This window comes from Megalobrama amblycephala, linkage group LG8, assembly GCF_018812025.1.
Source record: "Megalobrama amblycephala isolate DHTTF-2021 linkage group LG8, ASM1881202v1, whole genome shotgun sequence".
NCBI lineage: Eukaryota > Metazoa > Chordata > Actinopteri > Cypriniformes > Xenocyprididae > Megalobrama > Megalobrama amblycephala.
In genome coordinates, this window is record NC_063051.1 from 24,739,741 (window position 1) to 24,766,970 (window position 27,230).

At 36.6% G+C, this 27,230-nt stretch overlaps 2 protein-coding genes across 16 annotated transcripts in view; both read left to right on the top strand.

Annotated features, from left to right (window-relative positions):
- The window catches only part of ptprfa (protein tyrosine phosphatase receptor type Fa), a 224,367-nt gene extending 202,416 nt beyond the window's left edge, over nt 1-21,951 (top strand). For all 14 annotated transcript variants that reach the window (XM_048200180.1, XM_048200182.1, XM_048200181.1 and 11 more), the window contains 11 exons: nt 2,776-2,899; nt 3,605-3,780; nt 6,917-7,036; nt 8,037-8,191; nt 8,285-8,570; nt 11,962-12,140; nt 16,342-16,468; nt 17,869-17,994; nt 18,091-18,245; nt 19,531-19,666; nt 20,436-21,951. In XM_048200180.1, the coding sequence (XP_048056137.1) occupies nt 2,776-2,899; nt 3,605-3,780; nt 6,917-7,036; nt 8,037-8,191; nt 8,285-8,570; nt 11,962-12,140; nt 16,342-16,468; nt 17,869-17,994; nt 18,091-18,245; nt 19,531-19,666; nt 20,436-20,504 (1,653 nt within the window). In that variant the 3' untranslated portion in view covers nt 20,505-21,951. The remainder of the gene's footprint in view (nt 1-2,775; nt 2,900-3,604; nt 3,781-6,916; nt 7,037-8,036; nt 8,192-8,284; nt 8,571-11,961; nt 12,141-16,341; nt 16,469-17,868; nt 17,995-18,090; nt 18,246-19,530; nt 19,667-20,435) is intronic.
- A 1,318-nt stretch (nt 21,952-23,269) lies between these two features.
- The window catches only part of kdm4aa (lysine (K)-specific demethylase 4A, genome duplicate a), a 28,383-nt gene continuing 24,422 nt past the window's right edge, over nt 23,270-27,230 (top strand). For both annotated transcript variants that reach the window (XM_048200195.1, XM_048200196.1), the window contains exons 1-5: nt 23,270-23,424; nt 24,732-24,891; nt 25,006-25,181; nt 26,033-26,147; nt 26,271-26,464. In XM_048200195.1, the coding sequence (XP_048056152.1) occupies nt 24,745-24,891; nt 25,006-25,181; nt 26,033-26,147; nt 26,271-26,464 (632 nt within the window). In that variant the 5' untranslated portion in view covers nt 23,270-23,424; nt 24,732-24,744. The remainder of the gene's footprint in view (nt 23,425-24,731; nt 24,892-25,005; nt 25,182-26,032; nt 26,148-26,270; nt 26,465-27,230) is intronic.

The window sequence follows — 27,230 nt, forward strand, 5'->3', positions numbered from 1 at the left end:
TGGCTTATGGGAAGGGAAGTTTGTGGCTGTAGGTAAGTAAATAGAAAGTGATAGATCAGTGCGAGCCCGCCATCTGTGGGAATGTCCTCACCGAGTTCAAAATGCATTTTATTTGATATACACTACTGTTTAAAAGTTTGGGGTTGTTTTTTTTTTAAGAATTGAATATGTTTATTCTGCAAGTACACATTTAATTTACCAAAAATGACAGTTAAGACATTAATAATGTTATTAAAAAAATTGTATTTCAAATAAATGCTGCTCTTTTGAACTTTAATCACAGTTTCAGCAAAAATACTAAGCAGCAATACCGCTGTTTTTATCCTTGTTTTATAATGGAGAGAATCCACAGAACAGGGCAGAGTTAACATACAAGGATATCACAGTCTCCCATCATACATATGCCTGCATTAAAGCCTGCATGTGATGTGTCAGTGTGAGAAACAGGCTATTGAATAAGACGTGTTCCTTCTCAACATTGCTATATGACATGAATAGCCACTCATACAGTAGATAGAGACGAGACAGAAGACTTCACTACGCAGTATGACAGAAAGACTATTAAATGCTATTAAAATTACCCAGAGGAACAATGTTTTGCACAAATGCTGCTTTTGAATTTCTCAGGAGACCTGATATACAGTAGTACTGATTTTTCTGATATAAATATAAGTTTATGCTGTGCAGTCTAGAGAGATGTCTAGAGAGCACACAAACAGAGACAGAGCTAGTCACACACTCTTCTATTTATATGTGATTGTGTTGCATTGTGCAGCATTTTGGCCTTCAGTGTGGACAGGCAAATTGCTCATTGGTCAGTGCTTGAAGTGGAAAAATAAAAGTGCCGATACTCCCGATGCTCGGCCTAAAACATGTCGGAAGTGCCAATACGCAAGGAAAACTGGGGGTACTGCATACCGGCTCACTTCGATCACTGTCAGGTTAGCACACAATGTTAAGGTGGTGTGAAATCATCACCACCCATCAACAAACACACAGCCATAAACACAAACAAATGCATAAAACATATTGTGCTGTTACAGAGTAAGCTGCAAACAATGTCCAGCAACATGACAGTTCTTCATAATCCATCTGTTACTAGACAGAATATCAGTCTTTTTTTTCTCTTCATTTCATATACAATAAAATGTCACATTGCCCTTAGAATGAATTGTACATGTCAATGCCCAATGAGATGTGTGTAGCTTCCGTAAGAGCATTTTGATGTCATGAACACTATCGTTCAAAAGTTTGGACTTTTTTTTATTCAGCAAGAATTCAACAAGAATTAAACTGATCAAAGGTGACAATAAATACCTTTGTAGTGTTACAAAAGATTTCCATTTCAAATAAATGCTGTTCTTTTGAACTTTTTATTCATCAAAGAATCCTGAGAAAGTAAAAATGTATCATGGTTTCCACAAAAATATTAAGCAGCACAACTGTTTTCAATATTGATAATAATCAGAAATGTTTCTTGAGCAGCAAATCAGTATATTAGAATGATTTCTAAAGGATCATGTGACACTGAAGACTGTGATGATGCTGAAAATTCAGCTTTGATAACAGGAATAAATTACATTTTAAAATATATTCACATAGAAAACAGTTATTTTAAATTGTAATAATGTTTCACAATATTACCGTTTTTACTGTATTTTTGGTCAAAAAATGCAGCCTTAATGAGTAAAAGAGACTTCTTTCAAAAACGGTAAAAAAAATAAATAAAATGGTAACACTTTACAATAAGTTTTCATTTGTGAACATTATGAACTAACAATGAAAGATGCTTCTAAAGCATTTATTAATCTTAGTTCATTTCAATTTCAACATTTACTAATACATGATTAAAATCAAAAGTTGTATCTGTTAATATTATTTAATAAACCTGAGGTAACATGAGCTAACAATTAACTAAATACTTTAACAATGTACTCTAACAATGAACTTTGATGTATCACCTATTATGAGTTAATGCATTATGATTCTAAAGTGCTGTAAATTGTTACCAAAAAATCGTATCGACCCCAAATTTTTGAACGTAAGTGTATGCTTCATATGGTTGATATGATTTGTTTGTAATAACTGAAGTGCTGGTTCTTCTGCTAGAAATCCACCACCTCAGAGCAGCAGTAATGTGATGCAGAGAGACTAGAGAACAGACGTCTAACCTCACCCGAATGACCCTGTATCTCATCACTATGGTAACAGCAGGGTAGGATTAGGCAGGGCTCTAAAGTGCCAGGGCGATTCCAGCTGCCGTGATCACGCAGGAAACAATATGCAGGTCAAGGTGGAGATTTGCAGAGTTGTGGTGCATCTGCTAGATTTTGCACTGCAGGTGAAAATAGAAATTCAGTTGTCAGAGTCATCATGAAACCAGAATTGACCCTGGTTATGAATGATTCAGTGGTGCTCATTATTCCATGCCTTTGTAAACTTTCATCAAAATGCAATGAAACTTGTTCCAACCTCTCTTGTTTTAGCTGATGTCACCAAACCCTCTTATTTTTAAAACCCTTCCCTCTAGTGACCTGTCATGTACTTCCAGTCAATTCCCTGGTAACTGGTATTCTACTGTTTCCCTATATCTTTTCTCACTGAATATCCTGAATAAGTTATGTTACCACAAAATAGGTTTTCATGAATCAACATGTCATTGTTTGGCACAAGTTTAGGGGAGGGGGGGGGGTATTTTTCTTCATTTATTCTCTCAATGCTGATGGTCTAGATTTCTAACTAACCTTGTTCATGTTTTGTCCTTCTGTCATGCAGTCTATTGACCCTGGCCAGCAGTTCACCTGGGAGAACTCCAACCTAGAGGTCAACAAGCCCAAGAACCGCTATGCAAACGTCATCGCTTATGATCACTCTAGAGTCGTGCTGACTCCCGTTGATGGTAAATCGAAAACGCTTATTTTATACTATTGGTCAAAAGTTTGGTGTCATTAAGATTCTCTTCTACTCACCTGCAAGACTGCATTTATTTGATCAAAAATAAAATGTTAGATTTGAATGTATTTTAAAATGTAATTTATTCCTGTGATGGCACAGCTGATTTTTCAGGATCATTACTCCAGTCTTCAGTGTCACATGATCCTTCAGAAATAATTTCTTATTATTTCTTATCATTATCAATACTGAAAACAGTTTTTGCTGCTTGTGGAAACCGTGATGCATTTTTTCAGAATTCTTTTGTGAATAGAACTCACTTTTGATTAATTGAATACGTCCTTGCTGGGTGAAATTATTAATTTCTTTCAAAAAAATCTAAAACAAACATTTGAAAAGCAGTGTATGTAGCTTGACATCTCAAAATAAATAGAGATTCAGCAAAGACGAGTTCTGCACAGAGTCTACTCCTACTGAATATTGTGAAAGGCCTTCAAGTCCTAAATCATGTCTGTTCATTAAATATTTTGGATAATTTCAGAGTACTCTCAATGCTGTTTAACATTTCAAATTATAAATAGAAAATAGAACCTGTAAAAAAACAAATTCATTGTGCGCATTCCAAGTGGGCCAACCAAGGACATGTTTTGAACAATGTATGCTCAGTTAGCAGCCTTTCAATGTGTGTTAACACTGCACTGCTGAACTGCAGGTGTACCAGGAAGTGACTACATCAATGGCAACTATATTGACGGCTACCGCAAGCAGAACGCCTACATCGCCACTCAAGGTCCTTTGCCTGAGACGCTCAGTGACTTCTGGAGAATGGTGTGGGAGCAGAGGACCAACACTATAGTCATGATGACCAGACTGGAGGAGAAGAGCAGGGTGAGATTTCACTCGTGTTGTCTGGTTCCTGCCCAAGAGTGAGAGAAATGCTGGTGTTTTGTGATGGCGAGAGATGCAGATGGCATGTGAATTGTTCTTAAGGTTTTTCAGAAGACAATATTGGGCTTTATATGGAAATAAATAAACTTTTATTTTTTTTAAAGTAGGAACTTATAGCAACTATTAATCACAATAATGACTATATATATACAGCACTGGAAAAAATTAAGAGACCACTGCAAAATTAGCAGTTTCTCAGGATTTATTATTTATATGTGTCTGTTTGAGTAAAATGAACATTTCTTATTTATTCTACAAACTACTGACCACATTTCTTCCAAATTTCAAATAAAAATAGTGTCATTTAGAGCGTTTATTTGCAGTAAACGACAACTGGTCAAAATAACGAAAAATGACTTTATGCCACTCCTAGTGAAAAAATTCAAGCAGCTTGGCTTTATTTAATGGCTGGTGACCCTCTTGCTTACATTTCCAGAGGTTTTCAGTAGGGATCAGGACTGGAGGTCGTGATGGCCATGACAGGGTCTTGATCTGGTGGTCCTCCATCCACACATTGATTGGCCTGGCTGTGTGGATTGGAGCATTGTCCTGCAGGGAAAAAAAAAATCCTTCGATTTGGGGAACATTGTCAGAGCAGAAGGAAGCATGTTTTCTTTCAGGATAACCTTGTATGTGGCTTGAGTCACACGTCCTTCACAAAGAGAGATCTTCCTGATTCTGATCTTCTTTGATGAGTCCAGTTTTCAGCTTTGTCCAACACCTGGTCATCTAATGGTTAGACAGAGACCTGGAAAGGCTTACAACCCACAGTCTCTCTCACCCACTGTGTTATCTGGCGGAGGATTGGTGATGATCTGGTGGTTTTTCAGTAAGGCTAGAATTGGGCAGATACGTCTTTGAGAAGGATGCATAACTCAAGCCATGTTCAAGATTATCCTGAAAGAAAACATTCTTCCTTCTGCTCTGACAATGTTCCCCAACCTGGAATTGTCATCATTTGTTCATCTTCATGTTGCTCCAAATCTGTATGACTTTTTTCTGCTGGGGAACACAATAGAAGATATTTTGAGAAATGTCTCAGTATTTTATTTTATTTTTTTGGTCTATATAATGAAAGTCCGATGTTTTAAATGTCAGCAATTTTCATTGTACAGATAAAAAATATTTAAAAACAGAAGAATAAGAGTCATACAGTTTTGGAATGCCATGAGGTTGAGTAAACTGTGACCGATTCATTTTTGTGTTCCTGTCTCTTGAGGATGTCAAAAAACCCTCATAAACCTCTCTGAGAATGATATAGAAATGTAAGTGACCATAAGTGTCCTCGTAGGTCTATTGAACAGGAAGTGATGTGTGTGCTTGTGAGAGAGGGAGGCGTTACATGTTCCCTCACCTGCCGTGTGGCCAGATGGTCATTCTGTTTTTCTTCGACGTGGTCAGTCTCAAAATACATCTACATGAATGTGATCTAATGTAAGCTTTCTATTGGAATTATGTACCTCATGTTTTGCCATTTTTAATATAATCTGCAATATAATATCGATTGATTAAGTTCACTGACATTTAGTTCCATACAATGTTATATATACATTATATATATATATATCCTAATTATTGTTAATATGTAATTCATTATTTCCAGGAGCTCATTGCTTCTACCTCCAATTAAACTGCTAACAGTGATTGTAAATTAAATTGTCTAAATTATTACATTATTAGCTAACTGCATTCTCTAAATTGTAATGTTGACATGCATTCTCTTTTAAGCTGCTTTGAAACCATATGTATCGTGAAAAGCGCTATACAAATAAATGTGAATTGAATTGAATATATATATATATTTTGGTTTGACTGTATATATATATATATATATATATATATATATATATATATATATATATATATATATATATATATACAGTCAAACCAAAATTTATTCAGACACCCTGAACATTTTATTCATTAATACAGTTTATTCACTATAGTTGGTATGGTAATAAAATATGACAAGATCTCAGAGTTAAACTGTGTCAGAAAAAAATAATCTTAATTATGTCTGATAACACTTAAGCAAAACATGGTCAAGTCAAAGTGTCTGAATAATTTTTGGTTCCAAATTTTTATCAGTTTTACTGGTAGTCCACTGAATGAAGAATTTTTGGTATAATATATCATAATATCATTAATCATAATATAATTTATCATCATAATAATCCTAATCATAGTAATATATATGCGATCATAGTAATCATAGTAGCGATCATAGTAATATATATATATATATATATATATATATACTTCACAAACATGATTTCAGTCTAGAATAAATGCTAGGATAGACCAAAATTGAAAGAGAATATAATGATTGAATTGGGGGAAAATAAGCCTTGGTATTATGTGCTGTCAATAACAGACTTGTCCTACTCTATGTAGAAAATGAATGTGATTGTACGTCCGGAAACCTCCTGCTGTGCTCTGTTATACTTTAATGTGCATCCCGAAACATAACAGGATTGTATTCATTTCACAATATGAAATGGCTTTATTACCTTCTAAACTCTCTTAAGGTTTGAAGTAGGAGACATCAGAGACGTCCTCAACAAGGAAAATGAAATATGACATTTTGACACAAAGAAAAAAGACAAAAAAATGAATATTAATTTTTTTATTTCTTTTTAAAAATGCTAAATGTTTTATGGGGGGTTGGGTTTGTCAGCCGTTTTTATTAATTAGCTTGAATAAGTGCACAGATTGTACCTGTACTTTGTTTAGGACGAACAGCAGTGTTTACCGAAGCCCAGATGGGTCACGCTAATGCATCTCAACCCCAGCCATACCGGTCATTACTAACACAGCCCTCTGTGCTCGATGTGCGTGTGCATGCACACAGTATGTGACCCGTGTGCGTTATCAGAGCCTGAGGTTCAGCCACAGTTCTGGACACTCTGTGGTGCGTGATGCCCCCATCTGCCCAAGCAGTGCCAGAGAGAGATCCTCAGGCCACACAGCCCTGCATTAGCTTCAGCTGTCCTCCTCTCACCCGCCTGCTGTGGTCTTTAAAGCAGAAGCTCTGTGTGAGTCCTTGTGTGATGCTTGTGTGTGTTTGTGATTGTAGGTGAAGTGCGATCAGTACTGGCCGAGCCGTGGAACAGAAACATACGGCATGATTCAAGTGTCCATGTTGGATACAGTGGAATTGGCCACCTACAGCGTCAGAACCTTCGCTCTCTATAAGGTCTGTTTGTGTTTATAGATAATTAGTAATTTCTTTTGTTGTTGTTTTTTACCACTTTACCATTTGATTTTTTTTTTCAAGTGAAAAATAATTTGAAAACTATATACTCAAAATGACTAGTTTTAGATGTTCATTTTGATTTAAATTTGAAGCACAGTTAGATACGCTGCATTAACACAAATGAATGAAACTTTTCTGCTCATTAATTCTAGAAAGGTCTTTCTGTGATGTGGAGGCGTCACACAGCAGAACTGAATAAATGAACCTGGAAATAGTTCCACAAAAACATTCAAATTTAATTAGTAGTATGAGACTACACTCCCTCTTGGTAACTTAGAGTCTGCTAGGGTAAACCATTTTCAAAAGATTTCCCAAATAGAAAAAGATTTTATGACAAATTGTATAGGCTTTAAGACTTGTATAAAGATTAAAAATTACTGTATTATATTTACTTTATTAACATTGTTCATTTTTAATAGGTTTCTCGGTTTCACAGTTTATGATGAAGCAAGTCACACCAAAAGGCATTTTACCCATAAGCATTTTGAGAGAAGATTGCTCTAAATGTTTACTTTAGTCAAATTGTGCACTTTTGTAGCATTTCCCCCCTTTTTCCCCCCATATAAGTCCACTTGTACTGTCAGTCCAATTTTCATGACCAATTTTGTGCCATCCCTCAGATCCTTACTATTAAACAAGCTGATTTGCATCTGCAACGTTAAGACCTGTTTTAATTGGCTAACCTCCATGTACTAGCATAGTTCATCAGAACAGGCCAGATGAATACTAAATAGGTGCTGATATGAATATGTAGGCAGTCATAAGTTAATTAATTAGTTAATTAAATATATAAAAGTTAATTAACACACACACACACACATATATATATATATATATTATAAATGAAAATAATATAAACATACTGTTTTATTTAAACAGCCTCTTAAAAAAAGGTAAAATCCTTTTTTCATCAAATGTCTCCTTGAATCTGTTCCAACAGAATGGATCCAGTGAGAAACGGGAAGTTCGGCAGTTCCAGTTCATGGCCTGGCCGGATCACGGTGTTCCCGAATACCCTACACCAATTTTAGCCTTTCTACGCAGGGTCAAGGCCTGCAACCCACCTGACGCTGGACCCATGGTGGTTCACTGCAGGTAGACTATGATCTCCGCTCACATATCTTTAAGTGTGCACGTGCATCTGTGAATTCAGTCTAAATGTGATATTTCCCTGTTTTTCCACGGAAGCGCTGGCGTGGGTCGGACAGGCTGTTTTATCGTAATAGAGGCCATGCTTGAGCGGATGAAGCACGAGCAGTCGGTGGATATCTACGGTCACGTGACCTGCATGCGCGCTCAGAGGAACTACATGGTGCAGACGGAAGATCAGTATATCTTCATCCACGAGGCCCTGCTGGAGGCCGCCACCTGTGGGAACACGGAGGTCCCTGCGCGGAGCCTGTACACACACATCCAGAAACTCACTCAGGTGTCACCCGGAGACACCGTCACCGCCATGGAACTGGAGTTTAAGGTCAGAAACACACATGGACACACATATTCTCATACATCTCCCTAACCTGGCATGACACAACAGGGTTCCAGTGTCAGTTCTTCTCTCTTCACTGAAAGCAAAACACTGCATGAAGGCACAAAATCACCGCCAGTCATAACGGATTTGATGTTTAGGATACAGCTCTATGGAACTGAATTTTGGATCAATGCCTTGTGAAACTAAGTGCAGTAAGTTTAAACTTAAAAGATAGTTCATCCAAAAATGAAAATTCTGTCATTAATTACTCACCCTCATGTCGTTCCACACCCGTAAGACCTTCGTTCACCTTTGAAACACAAATTAAGATATTTTTGATGAAATCCGATGGCTCAGTGAGGCCTCCATTGCCAGCAAGGCAATTAACACTTTCAGTGCCCAGAAAGCTACTAAATACATATTTTAAACAGTTCATGTGACTACAGTGGTTCAACTTTAATGTTATGAAGCGACAAGAATACTTTTTATGCACCAAAAAAAAAAAAAAAAAAATAGTGACTTTATTGAACAATATCTAGTGATGGCCAATTTCAAAATACAGCTTCATGAAGCTTCGAAGCTTTACAAATCTTTTGTTTCGAATCAGTAATTAAAAAATATATTAATTTGTGTTCTGAAGATGAACGAAGGTCTTACGGTGGAACGACATGAGGTTGATTAATTAATGACAGAATTTTTGGGTGAACTAACCCTTTAAGTGTAAAAATGACTAACTAGAAATAAAAACTAAAACTGAAAATAAGAACTGAAATAATAATAAAAAAATAGTAATGTTTAAAACTAATCAAAATTACAAAAGCTCATAACAAAATAACAAAAAAACGTAACTAAAATTTTAAAAGAGAACTGAAAATATAAAAATAAATGCTAATTAAAAATATTAAACATTATAATAGTACATAAATAATACTAAAATAACACTAATTGGGAATCGAAAGCAAGTTTTATTCAAAAACATTTCTGATTTTGTTAACGGAACAGGAATAATGACAAAGAATCTAAAAGTGAATTGGTCAAATTCATGTCTAATGATAATGCATTTTCAGCACTGGCATTGCATTGGAACGTCAACAAAAAAAACCCACTGTAGTCAGATAAAAGCCATGCACATTGAAATTCTTTGCAGAAACATCCTTACCAAAGCAAAGGTGCATGTTTTAATTACTCAAATAATGCATTCGGAGCTGATGGAGAAGCTGACAGCCTGTATCTGTGACTGGTGAGAGTTATAGCTGCTGCATGCATTGCTGCAAAAACTCCTGCACGTCTGGGCTTTAACATACAACAGCTGTACTCAGAGATGCTTCACAGCCCGAATGATGAGACTCAGAGACGTTTTACTTGCAGGATCATTATAGATGCATGGAGGATGTAATCAGGTTTTAAATGCTTGATGTTGTGAAGAATCACATGATCCAGAAGGGCTAGTGCAGTGGGAGCTGTGTGCAGACACATTTAGCTTTTCCTGCACAACATGAATGACTTTAATGGGCTTTTTTTTCCCATGATGCTTCCTGGTGACATGCTGAGATTCAAAGAGCATGTATCATTTGAAGTTTGAGAACAAAGCCACTCAAAACATTCATTCTCTTCCAAAGAAAGACGTCAAATGTTGACAGTGGAAAACTGCTTTTGAGTTCAAATCATTTCTGTTGTAATCGACATTAGTCTACAAAAACTTGATCTTAACTTCTAAACACAGAGCACTGCTTTTTTTGTATTAACCAATGCCGATTCTAATATCTAAAACAGATTATAACACATTATAATGATGCCAAATAAGATGTTCGGGGTCGGTAAGATTCATTTAATGTTTTTGAAAGTCTTTTATCTTTTATGCCACCAAGGCTGCATTTATTTTAGGGCTGCCCTCGACTAGAGATTTTTTGGACCCACTTTATATTAAGTGGCCTTAACTACTATGTACTTACATTTAAATTAATCATTTGATACAGTGCACTTATTGTGTACATACATGTTTTTACATTGTACTTATATTTTAAAAACACCTGCATGTAATTACATCTGTAATTAATTTCTGTAATTACATTTATAATTACACTGTTGACCCATCCCTTACACCTTACCCCTACCCTTAAACCTACCCATACCACCAAACCTGTCCCTAACCTTACCCTTATCCCACCTCAATAGCAGCTAGTGTTTTGCAATTCAATATGAACCCAATAAGTACATTGTACTTATTTTTTGATGTAAGTACATAGTAGTTAAGGCCACTTAATATAAAGTGGGACCGATTTTTTTGGTCGACTAGTAGTCGTTCATTTTAAGAGATTAGTCGACTAATTGCACGTTTATTAATAAACCATATAAATATAAATCATAATAAAGAGCCTTTAATGCCTATTTGTCTAATCAGCATTCAAGCGCACACATAAAGCTTGCCACATCGCACCTGCAGAATGATTATGAATGCGTCTGGGAAAAACAGTAAGGAGATTGCTCTAACATTGTAATAATTAATTGATCAACTAGTGTTTTCTGTATTTTCGGCTGCAGTGATGAAGTTGACGATGGTGACTCATCATCTCCGCAGTAGTGGACGTGCCTATATGCACATTTCACACATAAACTGAGAATATTTGTTTTCCATTTGAATTGGTTCATTTCAGAGTAAACATTTCACTTTCTATAGATATATTTTTCATGTCTGTGAGGCAAGTTTACATGGAGTTTTGATTATTTCTTTTTTTCCTTTTTTTTTTGTGCGCTCAAGTTTACAGAGAGAGACAGCATAAATCGCACTCAGTTTGCTTCCATTATTTTACAAAAGCATAACATTTTGTTGTTATTGCAAGTGCACACAAATAACAGACTCATCACAGATTCAAAAGATATATTACTCTTATCTTTATGACCAGAGTATTTTACGTGCAAGTGATCGCACCGGCACCTAGGGCTGTCGCGGTTAAGGAATTTCCCTTGCGGTATTTTTGCGTGGCTCAATAGCGCGATATGCGGTATTACCGCCATTATATATATATATATATATATATATGATCGGTCGGTCCATCACAGACTGCGTGACTTTTCTGTGACTAATAAAATTTGGTCGACTAAGCAAGAAATCATTCTAATATGCTGATTTGCTGCTCAAGAAACATTTCTGATTATTATCAATGTTGAAAACAGTTGTGCTGCTTCACTTTTTTATTTAAATGTTTTTTATTAATAAAAAAAAACAGCATTTATTTGAAATAGATATATTTTGTAACATTATAAATGTCTTTGGTCAATTGAATGCATTCCTCCAAAAAAGTACCTTCCCCAAACATTTAAACAGTAGTGTGTATCTGTCTATTTCACAATTTCAGAGCAATACGAATGTGTTCTGTGTCTTTTCTCACTGCAGAAACTGGCCAACTCTAAAGCACACACCTCCAGATTCATCAGCGCTAGTCTGCCATGCAACAAATTCAAGAACCGACTGGTCAACATCATGCCCTTCGAGTCCAGCCGTGTGTGTCTGCAGCCAATCAGAGGGGTGGAGGGGTCCGACTACATTAACGCCAGCTTCATCGATGGATACAGGTACGTGTGTGTGAGAATCAGGGTTGTTCGATTACAATTCAGTAAATTCCTCTTCCTGTCATTTTTAAATTTAAACTCATTTCAAAGTCATTTCATTGTTAATTCAAACTCACACTCCTGAATTAAAAGTGAGATTTTAAATTGATCTTAAATTCAGAATTTTGCCCAAAGTCATGAACAGAGATCTGAGAACCAATTGAGAGCAACTGTGACACAGGCTCTGGAGAAATCAGATAAAACATGGCGTGTTCTTCTGAAGCGATGCTGCTTCCATGAACGGCAGCGAGTCTCTCCGTCACTGTCCACCGTCTCTTTGACTCTTGCTGGATGTGACAGCACAGAGTCATGGCCCATCTAGGAAGTCTGCGTCTGCATGTCTACAGCTTTTGTGCTGCTAGTTGTCAGGACAAATTGTTCTTATTGGCAGGACTGTCCATAACTGGAGCGCTATCAGCACTGGGGAATCAGCACGGCCCTGCGGCCACGAGCTGACAGGTGATGAACACAGTTCATCGAACAAATAAAAGGATTATCCGTCATGAGGAGTCCAGTCTCCATGCAGCGCTCAATCTATCACAGACACACACACAGATAAACGTTCAGCAGACTGCAGTGGGTTTGAGTCCAGCCCACTACTGAGACAGGGTTAAAGGAATAATTCCCAGGGGTTCTGTATAAGGTGTTCTATATTTATATGGATTTCTGCATTTTTCAACCTGAATTATGACCCACGTGAATTGCGAAGGCTGTGAAAATTATTGTAAATTATTGAAAAGTATTCTGTAAAATAAAATTATTATTATTAATAATAAGAAGAAATTGTCTTTTATTGTACAGTGCAGTTTTATTACTGCACTAGTAATATTTTCATTGATTTAATTTTTATAATTTAAATAATAATACAGTTACTAATAATATAATTAAATAATAATAAAATTATTATTATTATTAGTCATTAGAAGTGGGGGTGGGGGGGGGGTTTTCCTTTTTTTTTTTTTTTTTTTTGGTCTTTACCTGATCTCATGGTTTTGTCATCATTTACTCATCCTCATGCCACCTCATGTATTTCTTTCTTCTATGGAACAAAAAATTTGATGTTTAGCAGACTGATGACAGTGCTAATTACACAGTTTAGCACTCATACAAGTACGACTACAGAATGCTGCAGCTGACCAAACAATGAAGTATTCCAGAGAGTGTAATAATAGTATACATACTAAACACATGCTTATTTTTTAAGCAATAAATAGGCATATAATTTCTTCTTGCAGTACAGTCTGCTCAGTGGATTGTGCAGTAAAAATACTTAATTGAAGAGTTTCCTGTGAATGAAATACTGGAAAAGTGGATATTAAAATTGCATTACCTAAGATAGTACAACCTACTCAGTGTACCATACAGTCTTATATGCGTCATATAAAATACATGTCACTATAGTCCTTGGGATGCATTGATTCATTGCAAGCAAATGTTTGCAGCAAATATCAGTGCTCAATAGGAATAATCCTTTAATAACATCCAGAATCAAATGTGAAGTACTTCCTTTGCTGCTGAGGGGTCATGTGAGGTGAAGGGATGGAGGTGTGTCAAGAATCTGGGCTCATTATTGGCCCTTAATCAAATTAACGGCCAATCAAAGAACTCCCACTGCATCTGCCGCCATACAGAAGTGTAAACAATGTAATTGGCAGTAATCGTGTTTGTAATGAAGGACAGAGGGAGAAGGGCTTTCACATGCTTTTAGCTTGATGAGTGTGTGTGTGTGTGTTTGTGTAATGGGTGGGGGGGCAGCAATTTCGCTTCCTGTCATTTAGTGAACAAATGAGGCTCTATCACACCTGTGTGTGTGTGTGTGTGTGTGTGTGTGTGTGTGTGTGTGTGTGTGTGTGTGTGTGTGTGTGTGTGTGTGTGTGTGTGTGTGTGTGTGTGTGTGGATCAAGGCACCCTCTTTCTCTGTCTCTCTCTCAGCCCTGAAGAGGCTTCCCTCCAGCATATGTTGGATGAATGTGGTTTTCTCCCAGCATTCCCTATGTGAAGACGCGTTCACTCATTCAGTGATTTCCAGTGACCAAAACGAGCTGATGTCAGCAACAGTCCGCAACTGTGATCAATGTGGGCGTGTCTAGCGATGCTACATTATATGCAAATGAGCAGTGATGTAATGCGCCAACTAATGGGAGTAAAGACAGTGGATCGTTGTAAGATACTGTAGTCCAGTGTCAGCAAGACAGAGAAGTTCATGTTACTGTGAGCGATTTCACTGTTCTTTATTACTTGTTTTTCCCACATTGATATATGATTTTTATGTAAGATATATCCACAATGATATCACCTCACTGTGATTTAAAAGTAGATCAAAAAGTTCATCAAGACAAACTTTGAGAAAGCCTGGACAAAAGTTTTAAGTAGTTGTAAACGCTTGAAGATCAGACAGACAGACAGAAAAACATGAACGATAGATAGATATTCTTGGTGGTTACTAGGTTGTTTCTTGGGTTTTGCTATGTGGTTGGTATAGGGTGTTCTAATGGTTGCAATGTGGCTGCCAGGGTATTCTGGGTAGTTGCCAGGATGTTGCAAGACAGCTGCAAGATTGACTTCTCAATCCAGCATATTTATGTATGTAAAACTGTGTTAGTATTCTGTGTCAGTTTGATTCAGGTCTTAATGGTTTGTTGCTTAGGTGTTGCTATGCAGTTGCTAGGGTGTTTGTTGCTTGGGTGTTGCTATGCAGTTGCTAGGGTGTTCTGGGTGGTTGCTATGGTGTTGCTATGTGTTTGCTAAGGTATATATATACTTATATGTCACTAAATGTCAATAGATGAAGTCATCCGGTAATTAGAATATTCATTGTCATTAAGTTGCATTGACATATATAAATCTGCATATTTGTGCAGCGGTACCGGGGGTCTCGGACGATACATAAGGTTTCAACAAGTCGCTATATTTGTCACAGTGTGCTTTCTTGGAAAAAAGTCGCTAAGTTGGCAACAGTGATGCAGCCTTCCGTTTTCCAGGTCCAAGCCGGTAAACCGCTATCAGAAACGGTGTTACGGCAATGTACATATTTTGCGACAGCAAATCAGTTATTAATTATGAAGGCAATATTCAATATAAACTGGTAGTATTATTTTTCTTCAAATCTATCTAAAAAATTGAATGCCTGTAGGAAAAAAAATTAATGCTTTTTAATGCCATTTAAGGCCTTAATTTTCGCAAAATCCATTTAATGACTTTTAATGCTTTTTAATGCCCCGCGGATACCCTGGGTTTGCAAGGTATTCTGGGTGGTTGCTAAGAGGTGGTTGCTAGGGTGTTGCTATGTGGTTACTAGGGTATTCTTGGTGGTATATAGGTTGTTTCTTGAGTGTTGCTGTGTGGTTGGTATGGAGTTGTTAGGGGGTTGCTAAGGTGTACTGGGTGGTTGCAAGATAATTTTTATGTATGTAAAACCATGTCAGTATTCTGTGTGTGTTTGATTCAGGCTTTGATCATCTAGTTGATGAAATGATGCATTATACATCCACTGCAAGGTATACAAACACCTTCCCCTCTAGAATATGTAGAGTAAAAAAAAAAAAAGACATTTTACCACCAATATGCCCAGTAATTCAGCAGCAGGAACACTCACTATGACCAGCAGTACAGCCACTCAGAGACCTGCGGTGATAAAATCACTGTATGAGAAAAAGGCTGCAGAAGGTGGATTAGATATTTCCTCCACTTGTTCAAGCACAGCAGAGATACATTTGCTCAGTTTATCTCAAAAAAACCTTTAGCAGAGACCCGGGGATCTCACAGCAGGACATCTAAATGAGCTCTGGAAGCATCCGCTAGCATCCCCACGCTGCCGAACGTGACACAGTTTGAGTGATCTGGAGCTCTGCTGCCTTCAAAACACAATCACGTCTCTCTCTGCCTGTCTTCTACATCCAGCATCTTTCTCACCTGTCTCACACTCTCTCATTCGTTCTCTGTTCATTGTTTCCTCTCTCTCGCTGCAACTTTATCTCATCCTCTGTCTGTCTTTTCTGATCACAGTCACAGAGCCGCAGCGCCTCCTGCTGTTAGATTAGAGGAATCACTTCTCCCTCAGTCTAGTCACTACAGGAGCTGTATAATGCGTGGAGAGAGCTGTTTGTTAGCTTTCTGTGTTGATTCTTGTGTTTTTAAACTGCATCTTCATGTGTTGTTACTGCAGGCAGCAGAAGGCGTATATCGCCACACAAGGTCCATTGTCTGAAACCACAGAGGACTTCTGGAGGATGCTATGGGAGCATAACTCCACCATCGTGGTGATGCTGACGAAGCTCAGAGAGATGGGACGGGTGAGTTATGACAGATTCTCACGTTCCTGCACACATCAATGAACCAACTCAATGTGAGGTGCTCTTTGCAGCCCATTTTACTTCTGTGATGTGATTCAGAGTGAAACAAGATATTCAACAAGGCACTTGACTGAATCCATTGGGAATTGATTGGGTTGTGAAAAGGGCCTCAATTTTGATGTCCTGTCGACTTTAAGACAGGGCTGTTATCATTAACTAAAACTGAAACTAAAACCATGAAAACATTTTCATTGCTTAAAATAAATTTTATATATATATATATATATGTATATATAAAAACTTGAAGTACTAAAATAAACAAAATAAACAAACTAAAAACTTACTAAAAAACTATATAGATGTAAAAAAAAATTTATAGTATTCAAAACATTAACAAAAACTAGAATAGTACTAAGATAACACTGCTTTAAGGCAGCACAACTCGAAACAACTCAATTTATTTACATAGTGTCAAAGACTTTCGTCTGATTTTGCCTACATTTTAACCTCTGATTCTGTGACACCTTGCAACACGTTTGCATTTTAGCAGCAATACGTGAAGTTTATTGAAATATGAATAGGTAGTTACTCATGAAGTAGCTTCGTATGTGTGTTATTGTGCATTAGTCTTATTCGTGGTCATGGAAAATATGTGTATGTGCAGCTTCAGTTAGCAAAAGATTTACATGAATCTGTTTTCTTATTCATTTAACAGTCCCATCAGGACTTTTTTTTCTTTCTAATTTTCATCCCAAAATGACTAAATTTGCTGCAGCTTTTCTCAGAAATTGCTGTGATATTTGCAACATTTTTTGTGTTGTTTTGCAATAAAAAGCTAACAATAATCATTATGTATGCTACTAGTATTGGTGACAGTAAAAGTACAGTTACTGTAAAATATTTTGTACCTAATTACTGAAATCAGTTATGGTCTGGGAGTTAAACAACCCCCTCAGGTTAATGTTTTTGTGGAAAAATCGTGGAAATATGCAAAAATTCAAGCTGCCACAAATAGCGCGGGAATCTATTATAGTTGTAAGATTGCAAAATCCTCTGGAGGGACTGATTTAAGTGTAGCAGATAATAACAACAACAAAATAAACATGCAATGTGGATGTTCATTTGAGGAAAAGCTGAATACTTTGCTGCAATTAATAAAAAAAAATAAATAAAAACATGTCTGTTAAATCTGTTATTCTTGAATGACTAATGAAATGGTAATGATGCTGGAAATCAGCTAGTTGTATGCTGGCCTCAGGCTGTCGTTCTGTGCATTACATCAAAGCGACAAAAGGCAAGAAATTTAAAAATGAAAAAATGAACCAAAAAAAAGCTTTGGGGTTTGGACAAAGCAATTATATGTGAACCGCTCTCATAACCGTGTGTGTTCTGCTCCACAGGAGAAGTGTCATCAGTACTGGCCTGCAGAGAGATCTGCGCGCTACCAGTACTTCGTCGTGGATCCCATGGCTGAATACAACATGCCGCAGTACATCTTACGGGAGTTTAAAGTCACAGATGCCAGGGTAAGTTAAGCAAATGTGACCGCATGACTTCGCACGTGCTGTGTCTTTAAAATACACTCTTACAACTCTCTCTCTCTCTCTCTCTCTCTCTCTCAGGATGGCCAGTCTAGGACAATCCGCCAGTTTCAGTTCACCGATTGGCCAGAACAAGGCGTGCCAAAGACAGGAGAGGGCTTTATTGATTTCATTGGCCAAGTCCACAAAACCAAGGAGCAGTTTGGACAGGATGGACCAATTACTGTTCACTGCAGGTGAGAAGCAGTATAATCGAGCACAGTAGAGCATGCAATGTGTGTGTTTGTACTTTGTAGTAGTGCTGGATGATAAATGAAATATTCAAATATAAAGTAATGTCCAAAATGTTGTAAATCTAAGTCAAAACTTTACAGGATGTATCTAAGAACTTACTTTGTATCTGTACAGGGGTCAATCAGATTTTTTCTTTTTGAAAGAAATGAATACTTTTATTCAGCAAGGATGCATTAAAGGGATAGTTCACCCAAAAATGAAAATTATCCCATGATTTACTCACCCTCAAGCCATCCTAGGTGTATATGACTATCTTCTTTCAGACGAACAAAATCGGAGATATATTTAAAAATATCCTTTGTCTTCCAAGGTTTATAATGGTTGTGAATGGGTGGTTGTGTTTTGAAGCCAAAAATAATGCATCCATCCATAAAAATGTAATCCATACATTCCTACATTTTTGTAGGAGAAAATCCATATTTAAAACTTTATAAATTCAAATAACTAGCTTCCGGTGGATGACCATATGCAGAATGCGCCAAATGAGTACATCCTGACACAGGATGTAGGAGTATTGTAAGCTTAGATGGACTGATTAGGGCTATGCAACAAATGTAAGCTCCTCTTCTCTCATATCGAAATCCTCCAACATTTCTCTTTAAAAATTATCGTTGTAGACTTATAATCCATGACCAGTGATTGGTTTTGCTCTATCCCCTGCGCCTCCGCGTTCGTCATTACGTTGTGCTTCAGGTCAAAGGGTACTCTTCCGCCGCAAATCGACTTGCTCATTCTGCTTACGGTCGTCTGCTGGAAGCTAAAAATGGATATTTTTCTTACAAAAAACACATTGCTTCAGAAGCCCTTTACTAACCCACTGGAGTCGTATGGATTTTTTTTATGGATGGATGCATTATTTTTGACTTCAAAACGCGGCCCCCCATTCACAACCATTATAAACCTTGGAGGACTAAGGATATGTTTAAATATATCTCCGATTGTGTTCATCTGAAAGAAGAAAGTCATATACACCTAGGATAGCTTGAGGGTGAGTAAATCATGGGATAATTTTCATTTTTGGGTGAACTATCCCTTTAAATTGATGATAGTAAAAGCATATATAATGTTACAAAAGATTTCTATTTCCACAAAAATATTTTCACCATTGATAATAATCAGAAATGTTTCTTGAGCAGCAAATCAGCATACTGACAATCTTACTGAGCCCAAACCTTTGAACAGTAGATATGTGTGCTGAACTGCTGTCTCTCTCTCTCTCTATCTCAGTGCTGGTGTCGGCAGAACAGGAGTCTTCATCACTTTAAGTATTGTTTTGGAGCGGATGAGGTATGAAGGGGTGGTGGACATGTTCCAGACCATAAAAACGCTCCGCACGCAGAGACCTGCCATGGTACAGACAGAGGTAAGCTCTCATAAACCTCACACTCTCTTGTGTAAATGGAATAGTTCAACTGAAAATTTAAAAATTCTCATGTTGCTGCAAATCATGAGGAATAAGGGTGAGAACATGAAGGCACACTTTTCGTTTTTAGGTAAAGCATTAGCTCATGCTCTTCAGGGTATTTTAGTCTGTGCTGCAGACACATTCTTTTTCACATATTTGACATTGTTGCAGCACCTAACCTATCTTCACAGTCTGTCAGTAACGCTCTTGCTAAATTCGGAATCGTATACTAACATTACTATTTTTGATATAGAAAGATATGGGAAAAATAGTAAGAGTAGTATGCTAGTATGCAGAATTCAGCATCTGTTTAGTTCCTGTCTCTGTGAAGCCCCTCCTTCCCAAAAGCACAATGTGCTCTGATTGGTTGGCTGGAAGAGTGTGTTGTGATTGGTCAACTGCTTCAATCGTTTCAAGTGTCCCGCCCCTTACCATAGCCGAAAGTTTCAAAACGCTGCTATCTATCTCAACCAGGCCCTGCCCCTTTATTTTGCATATGCCTTGGGCGGGAATTATTTAAATGAGGAATATTGTGACGTGTTCATTCCCAGAAGTAAACTCAAGGCTACAATGGAGGCGTTTCAGGGAGTTTTTGGTGTGACTTTGTGTTTTGTAAATTTTTCATGCTCAAACAGCAACATTACACACTAAAGAAACATATGTACGAACATACATGTAAAAAAAGCATAACAGGACCCCTTTAACGGTGTGTATCCCATCTGTACAGGACCAGTACCAGCTGTGCTACAGAGCAGCTCTGGAGTACCTGGGCAGCTTCGATCACTATGCAACGTAACCACTCCCAGAATGCCTCAGAACGCCACCTCCGAAGAGTCGCCACTTCCTTCTGAGCCATAGTCATCCTACCTATTCAGTCACCACAGCTGGAGGGAGAAAGAGAGACTGACAAACAGACAGAGTGTAAAGGAATATCAGAAGAGAGGAAACATCACAGGTCGTCTGCAGTCCTGTTCCTCTCTGAAAACAGCAACAAAAGCTTCGTTCTGGTCTCTAATGCACAGCTCCTGTCTCTGTATTACCTTATTGCTTTATTATTATTACTATTTTCATATTGATCATCATCATTGACCATTGTTTTTTATTATTATTATTATCATTATTATTATTGTATCATCAGTACGATTGGTATATCTGCCAGAAAATACAATATTTGTATCATTTACGCTGATCGTTGCATATCTAAGGGGTTCTTTTTACTCTTATTTGTTTCTTATATTATTATTATTATTATTCATTTGTAATTTTTTCGTATATGTTGTTCAATTATTTTTAGCACATGTGGACATGTATTTTCACATGACCAGGTTACTAATACTGTAAGAGGAGCATTCAGAGCTGCTGATGATTTTTACTTTTTATCATTATTATATTTTAATGATCTACTTTTATTTGGTGGGAAAAGGGGAACTTTTATAAATAAAAAAACAACCTTTTCACCTCCTGATACTTTATAAAACAGTATAATCAAATATAAAAGAGATGAAATGCTTACATCTGAGTTAGTGACCTTGATGAACCTGCTGTCGTTAAGGACACTGACTAAACTAATGAAACGAAAGACTCAACTAATGAAACACATTCAGACTCGTTCTGCTCTGAATAGCAGCAAACAGTCGTATTCTGGAAACCCTTCCATTCTAAAGGCCTATAGAGTGAGTGAAAGAAAGACAAGAAAATGGTGTTCTTGCTGCCACTGCAAAGTCCTTGTTCTATGCCCGGTCAGCTGAGGTCAAAGGTCTGCTTGTTCTGAACAGCCAGGCCTTGACTCGACAGACCTGCACACACATGTACAGCCGTCATGTACCTCCAGTAGAACCTCTGCCATCCGTCATTCGCTCAGACTAGCAGTTGAAGCGGGAAAATCTCCAGCAGAAAACAGACGACTCGCCTCACCGGCTGAGGCTGGGGATCCAAAACCTCCTGAACTCTCCACATGTGGTATTAACGGCCATCTGATCATTTCTCACTGTGGCTCGTAAAGACAAATCTCCCGTAACGTCACGACAGCATCATTGGACTGAAAATATGTGCATACTCAAGTGTTTCTTTCCTCCTATGGCCTGAGCACACAGTAAGATGAAAAATGCGGACATGGGAAGAATTCATTTGACTTTGTGTTCACATAGAGGCAAAAACGGCATTCAATCTGTTGTACAGGCAGTCTGTTTTCTATTTGTTAATAAAAAGGAGAGAAATATGTGTTAATAAAATGCTTAATTGGGTTTTGTACATGTTTATTGCGAGGCTTTGCTGTATCCTGGTTCCTTCAGCACATTTCCAGGGGAACAGATGGCTGGTCCCTCTCCAGTATGTTTGTGTCCTTGCCAGAAAGCCAGATCTCCACAGCCAAAGCTAGTCAGCCCACTGGCCATTGCAGTTTCATGTGAAGGCATGTGGACTGGATTCTGCCTGTTCTACATAATTCATTAGTTGTGGAACACCTGGAGACATTAGTCCTCCCCCGAAAACCCAGCTACCGGACAGGAAAGTGTGCTAATTGTATTAAAAACTAATTATCTCACTAATTAGGCAAAAAAGAAAAATGCCCATTTGGTCTAAGTTGTTGTTAGACAAGGTCAGAGTTGTTGTTTCCCATTGTAGATACTAATTAACAAATAATTACACCTAATTACCAGTAGACAATAATCAATGTCCTTGTTTATTGCTGGCGCATCAAAAATAATTTAATTGACTGGTTATCCAAAGGTTAAAATAGTCATAGTCATTTCAAACTTATTTTAGATATTGTAGATGCAAGGTGCAGTACACAGAGGTATGTTTCTTCATGCACAAGTAATATCAATTATCTGCTGAATTTATATATTTGTATCTGTACTGCTCTATGAGAAGAGTGACTTTTAGAAATAATATCTATAATTCATGTAATCTACGTATATATTCACATTGGCAGTATGGCTCTATAAAGATCCAGGGTGTGGTTTATACACGTTTATAGCTATATTTGTACAATATATCATATCTAAATGGTTGCATGTGGATTTAACCTATATATTATGTGGGAATATAAACTAATTTAAATTTGCATCCATTTGACTCAAATAATCTATATAACATCCATATACCGTAAGCTACTCACTCATACATATGACTCTATGATGCATATGTACAGACTATATGAGCTTAGACATATAGGACAGTAGGTACATCATGTTATCTATACAATCTAAATTTTCACATCTATGTAACTTTATATGAGATGCAAGGATAGCATCTATAGTCCCATAGGGTTACATGATGTATACACACAATATATATAATGAATATCTATAAGGTTCTGTGTGGGATATATAGAGACCTCATAGGACTTAAATGGAGTGTGTTATACATTAATCTACTGTATATTTATTTATTCTATAGCTATCTATATGACCCCATGATCCATATTATATGGCCCCATATCATATGTGGAGTGAATCCCTATATCCCTATCTATAATTCATATTATACCTACACATTTTTCATATTATCTAATGGCCCCATAGGGTCCATGTGCAGTGCGTTGATTAGGGGCCGCGCGCAGGGGAACGCCTTCTTCCATCTTTGTAAACAGTGTGCACGCATGCGCAGTCGCTCTGCACTCTAATGGAGGACATGTCTGATCAGTAATCGTCTTTTTCTGCGCTGTTTTTCTGAGTTTGCGCCCTCAACATCCCTCAGCTGAGCCCGCGACACCCGTGAGTAAACTCCTCTCGTCCTCTCCTGACACATATGATCGGGTTTTTATGTGTATGGTGTGATTTCATGTGTGTTTTAGTGCGTGAATGTCGGTGTTTACAGTAGTTAGCCACCAGGCTCATCAAAGTTTGGAGCGGATCAATAATTCATGTAATAACACAGTTATACACTTCAAAAAAGCCTTTAATTACACTGTGTAAATGGATATGAGCGTGTGTGTGTTGAGCTGAAGCGGCGTGTTTCTGTGACAGGAGTAAGTTTGTGTTCATTTGAGCGGCTTTAGCCGTCAATATGTATTTGTTGTTGTTTTTTGCTGTGAGTTTGAGAGATTTCGGGGTCAGATATTTAAATGATCCTGAGCAGAACCTGATTATGAGATCCTGACAGATTCATAGTGTGATGCTTTCTGATTAAACTTTCTGAATGATCATATATTATGCGTTTATCTGGCTAATGTCAGCTAGCATGCTAGTGAGAGTTTACATGTGCTTCAACATTCATAATCATAAGTGTTATTAAACTCTACAGTGGGTAAATGTTTTTATTATATACCGTGAGTTTAAGTAAAAGAGTTTAGTTAAGTATTTATGTGTAAAAAAAATGCATGTAGTTTTTCATATAATAGTGATTTAAATAAAACAATTCATTAAGTTTATTTCTGTCAGTAAAGTGCATGTTGTCAACTGTCACAAGTTGTTTTATTCTAGTTTTTCCAGTTTAAATCATTATGAACTTAATTGGTATTATCTAATTAACTGCTGTTTTATTGTTGTTTTTCTAAATAATTATTTTAAGTTTAGTTTAGTAGTTTCAACAAGTTGAAATATTTACACCTTTTCTGTTCTTATTATTGGTTATAAGTATAATTAAATATAAATAGTTATATTTTAAAAAATATTTATAAATATAATTAAATAAAAACATATTTTATAATTATTTTATAGATTTATATAATTTTTAAATTAATATTTATTTTTAAATGACTTTGTATATTATGTTTTTATTTCTCTTTTCCTTATTATGCCAATATTCTGAATTGCTTTAAGTTATCGTGAATATATTACTACCTTGACTACTAGTAGTAGTAATAGTAGTGGTGGTGGTGATTTACTTGTGGAGTTTAGTAGTTGGTCAGGTCTTCTGGAGCAAGACACTAGTTAGGAGAAAAATGTAATGTAATGTAAATGATTTTACCATTTATAACCACCGGTGTTTCTGTGGTGTAAAAAAACCTAGCATGTTATGTTACGGATTTTGTTTTGTTGTTCATTTCTTTGTTGCTGAATTCTTCATGTTTTTCTTACAGTCCAAGTGACAGAATGGCTTCGGACTCGGTCTCTCAAAGCTCCCAGAGTCCTGCCATCAGGATCATGACCTTTCATCCCACAAAAGAGGAGTTCAAAGACTTCAACAGATACATTGCATATATGGAGTCGCAGGGGGCTCACAGAGCCGGGATGGCAAAGGTTAGTCACTCTTCGTTGAATAAGATTTTCATTCAGCTGAAATTGCTGTGAGAGACTCTTTTTGTGTTGTGGATGGAAGTTTGCACTGCTCATTGCTGTGTTCGTCTGTTGCAGGTGGTGCCACCAAAGGATTGGAAGCCCCGGCGCACATATGATGACATTGATGATCTGGTGATTCCCACCCCTATTCAACAGGTTGTCACTGGCCAATCCGGTCTCTTCACTCAGTATAACATCCAGAAGAAGCCAATGACAGTCCGCGAGTTCCGCAAAACAGCCAACACAGACAAGTGAGCAGAAAATGCTGATATATTTAGATGCAATTGAATCCTAATGCCTGAAGAATTCTTTAAAGACTTTAACAAATATTCCTGACGTTATTGTACAGGATTAATCAGTGCACATTATTTTCTAAAGTAATAACGTGCTCCACTGATGATGTGACTTTTCCTTTTTTGTTTGGGGTCAGTAAGATTTTTTTATGTTCACCAAGGTTCCATTTATTTGACCAAAATAAAAACTGTAATATTGTGAAATATTATTACAATTTAAAATAACTTTTTCCTATTTTAATATTTATTTTAAAATGTAATTTATTCCTGTGATCTGAACTTTCAGCATCATTACTCCAGTCTTCAGTGTCACATGATCCTTCAGAATTTATTCTAATATGCTGATTTGCTGCTCAAGAAACATTTCTGATTATTAGTATCAATGCTGAAAACAGTTGTGCTGCTTCATATTTTTGTGGAGTTTTTTTCAGGATTCTTTCATGACTAGAAACTTTAAAAGAACAGCATTTATTTGAAAATAGATTTTTTTTGTAACATTATAAATGTCTTTACTGTCACTTTTGATCATTTTAATACATCCTTGCTGAATAAAAGTATTAATCTTTCAAAACAAAAAAAGCACTGACCCCAAACTTTTGAATGGTAGCGTAAGTCAAATTGAACAGAGAAACATTTCAAAAGCCTACTTTTCAAATCTTGAGGCATAAAAACATATCCTGCCCAACATTATTCCACACAGTATATTGTTTTTATACTCTGAGATACGTCATATTACAGAAGTAATGCATTAAGATGCATTGAGACCGTCATATCATGTTGACTTCATGTCACTGTTTACTCGGCTGCAGGTTCTGTAATCCCAGATATGCTGATTTTGATGAACTGGAGAGAAAATTCTGGAAGAATTTAACATTCAATCCACCATTATATGGAGCAGATGTCAGTGGAACCCTCTACGATCCAGTGAGTAATCTGCCCTTTTTTAAATAAAATATTCTTTACTACTATATTTCAGTTACAACCCCTGTACACAGTGTCATAATAGTGCTATACAATGATTATAAATATATATGTGACTGTATACAGGACGTGACGGAGTGGAATATTGGTCATCTCAACACTATTTTGGACACCGTGGAGAGAGAGAGTGGAATCACAATCAAAGGAGTAAACACTCCATATCTTTATTTCGGGATGTGGAAGAGCACATTCGCTTGGCACACAGAGGACATGGATCTCTACAGCATTAACTACCTTCACTTTGGAGAACCCAAGTCCTGGTACTGACACAACTTGTGTGTAATATGTGTGTTTACAGATAGGAATCATAGGGAATGTAGCTCGTAAGAAGCATTTTTTCGTAAAAACTACCTTTCAAAAAATTTGTTTTTAAGATTTTATAAACTAAATTATTGCTTTTATTGATGCAATTGATCCAAAGTGACAGTAAATACATTTTTAAAATAAATGTTGTTCTTTTGAACTTTCTATTCATCAAAAAACCTGAAAAAATAAATGTTTCATGGTTTCCACAAAAATATGAAGCAGCACAACTGTTTTCAACATTGATAATAATCAGAAATGTTTCTTGAGCAGCAAATTAGCATATTAGAATGATTTCTGAAGGATCATGTGACACTGAAGACTGGAGTAATGATGCTGAAAATTCAGCTTTGATCACAGGAATAAATTACATTTTAAAACATATTCAAATAGAAAACAGTTATTTTAAATTGTAATAGTATTTCACAATATCACTGTTTTCACTATATTTTTTGATCAAATAAATTAGGGCTGCTCGATTATGGCAAAAATCATAATCACGATTATTTTGGTCAATATTGAAATCATGTTTATTTAACACAATTATTGGTGTTTGATATGATTATAGTCTTATTTCATGAGATGATTAATTTTAAATGTCAGTGAAATTTCACAATTACCCATACTTCTGCAAAAACTAATACCAGGTTAATGTAAGTAAAATGTCCTCAAAACAGAAGACAAATAAACGGTCAACAATTAAATAAGAACAAAGAAACTAAT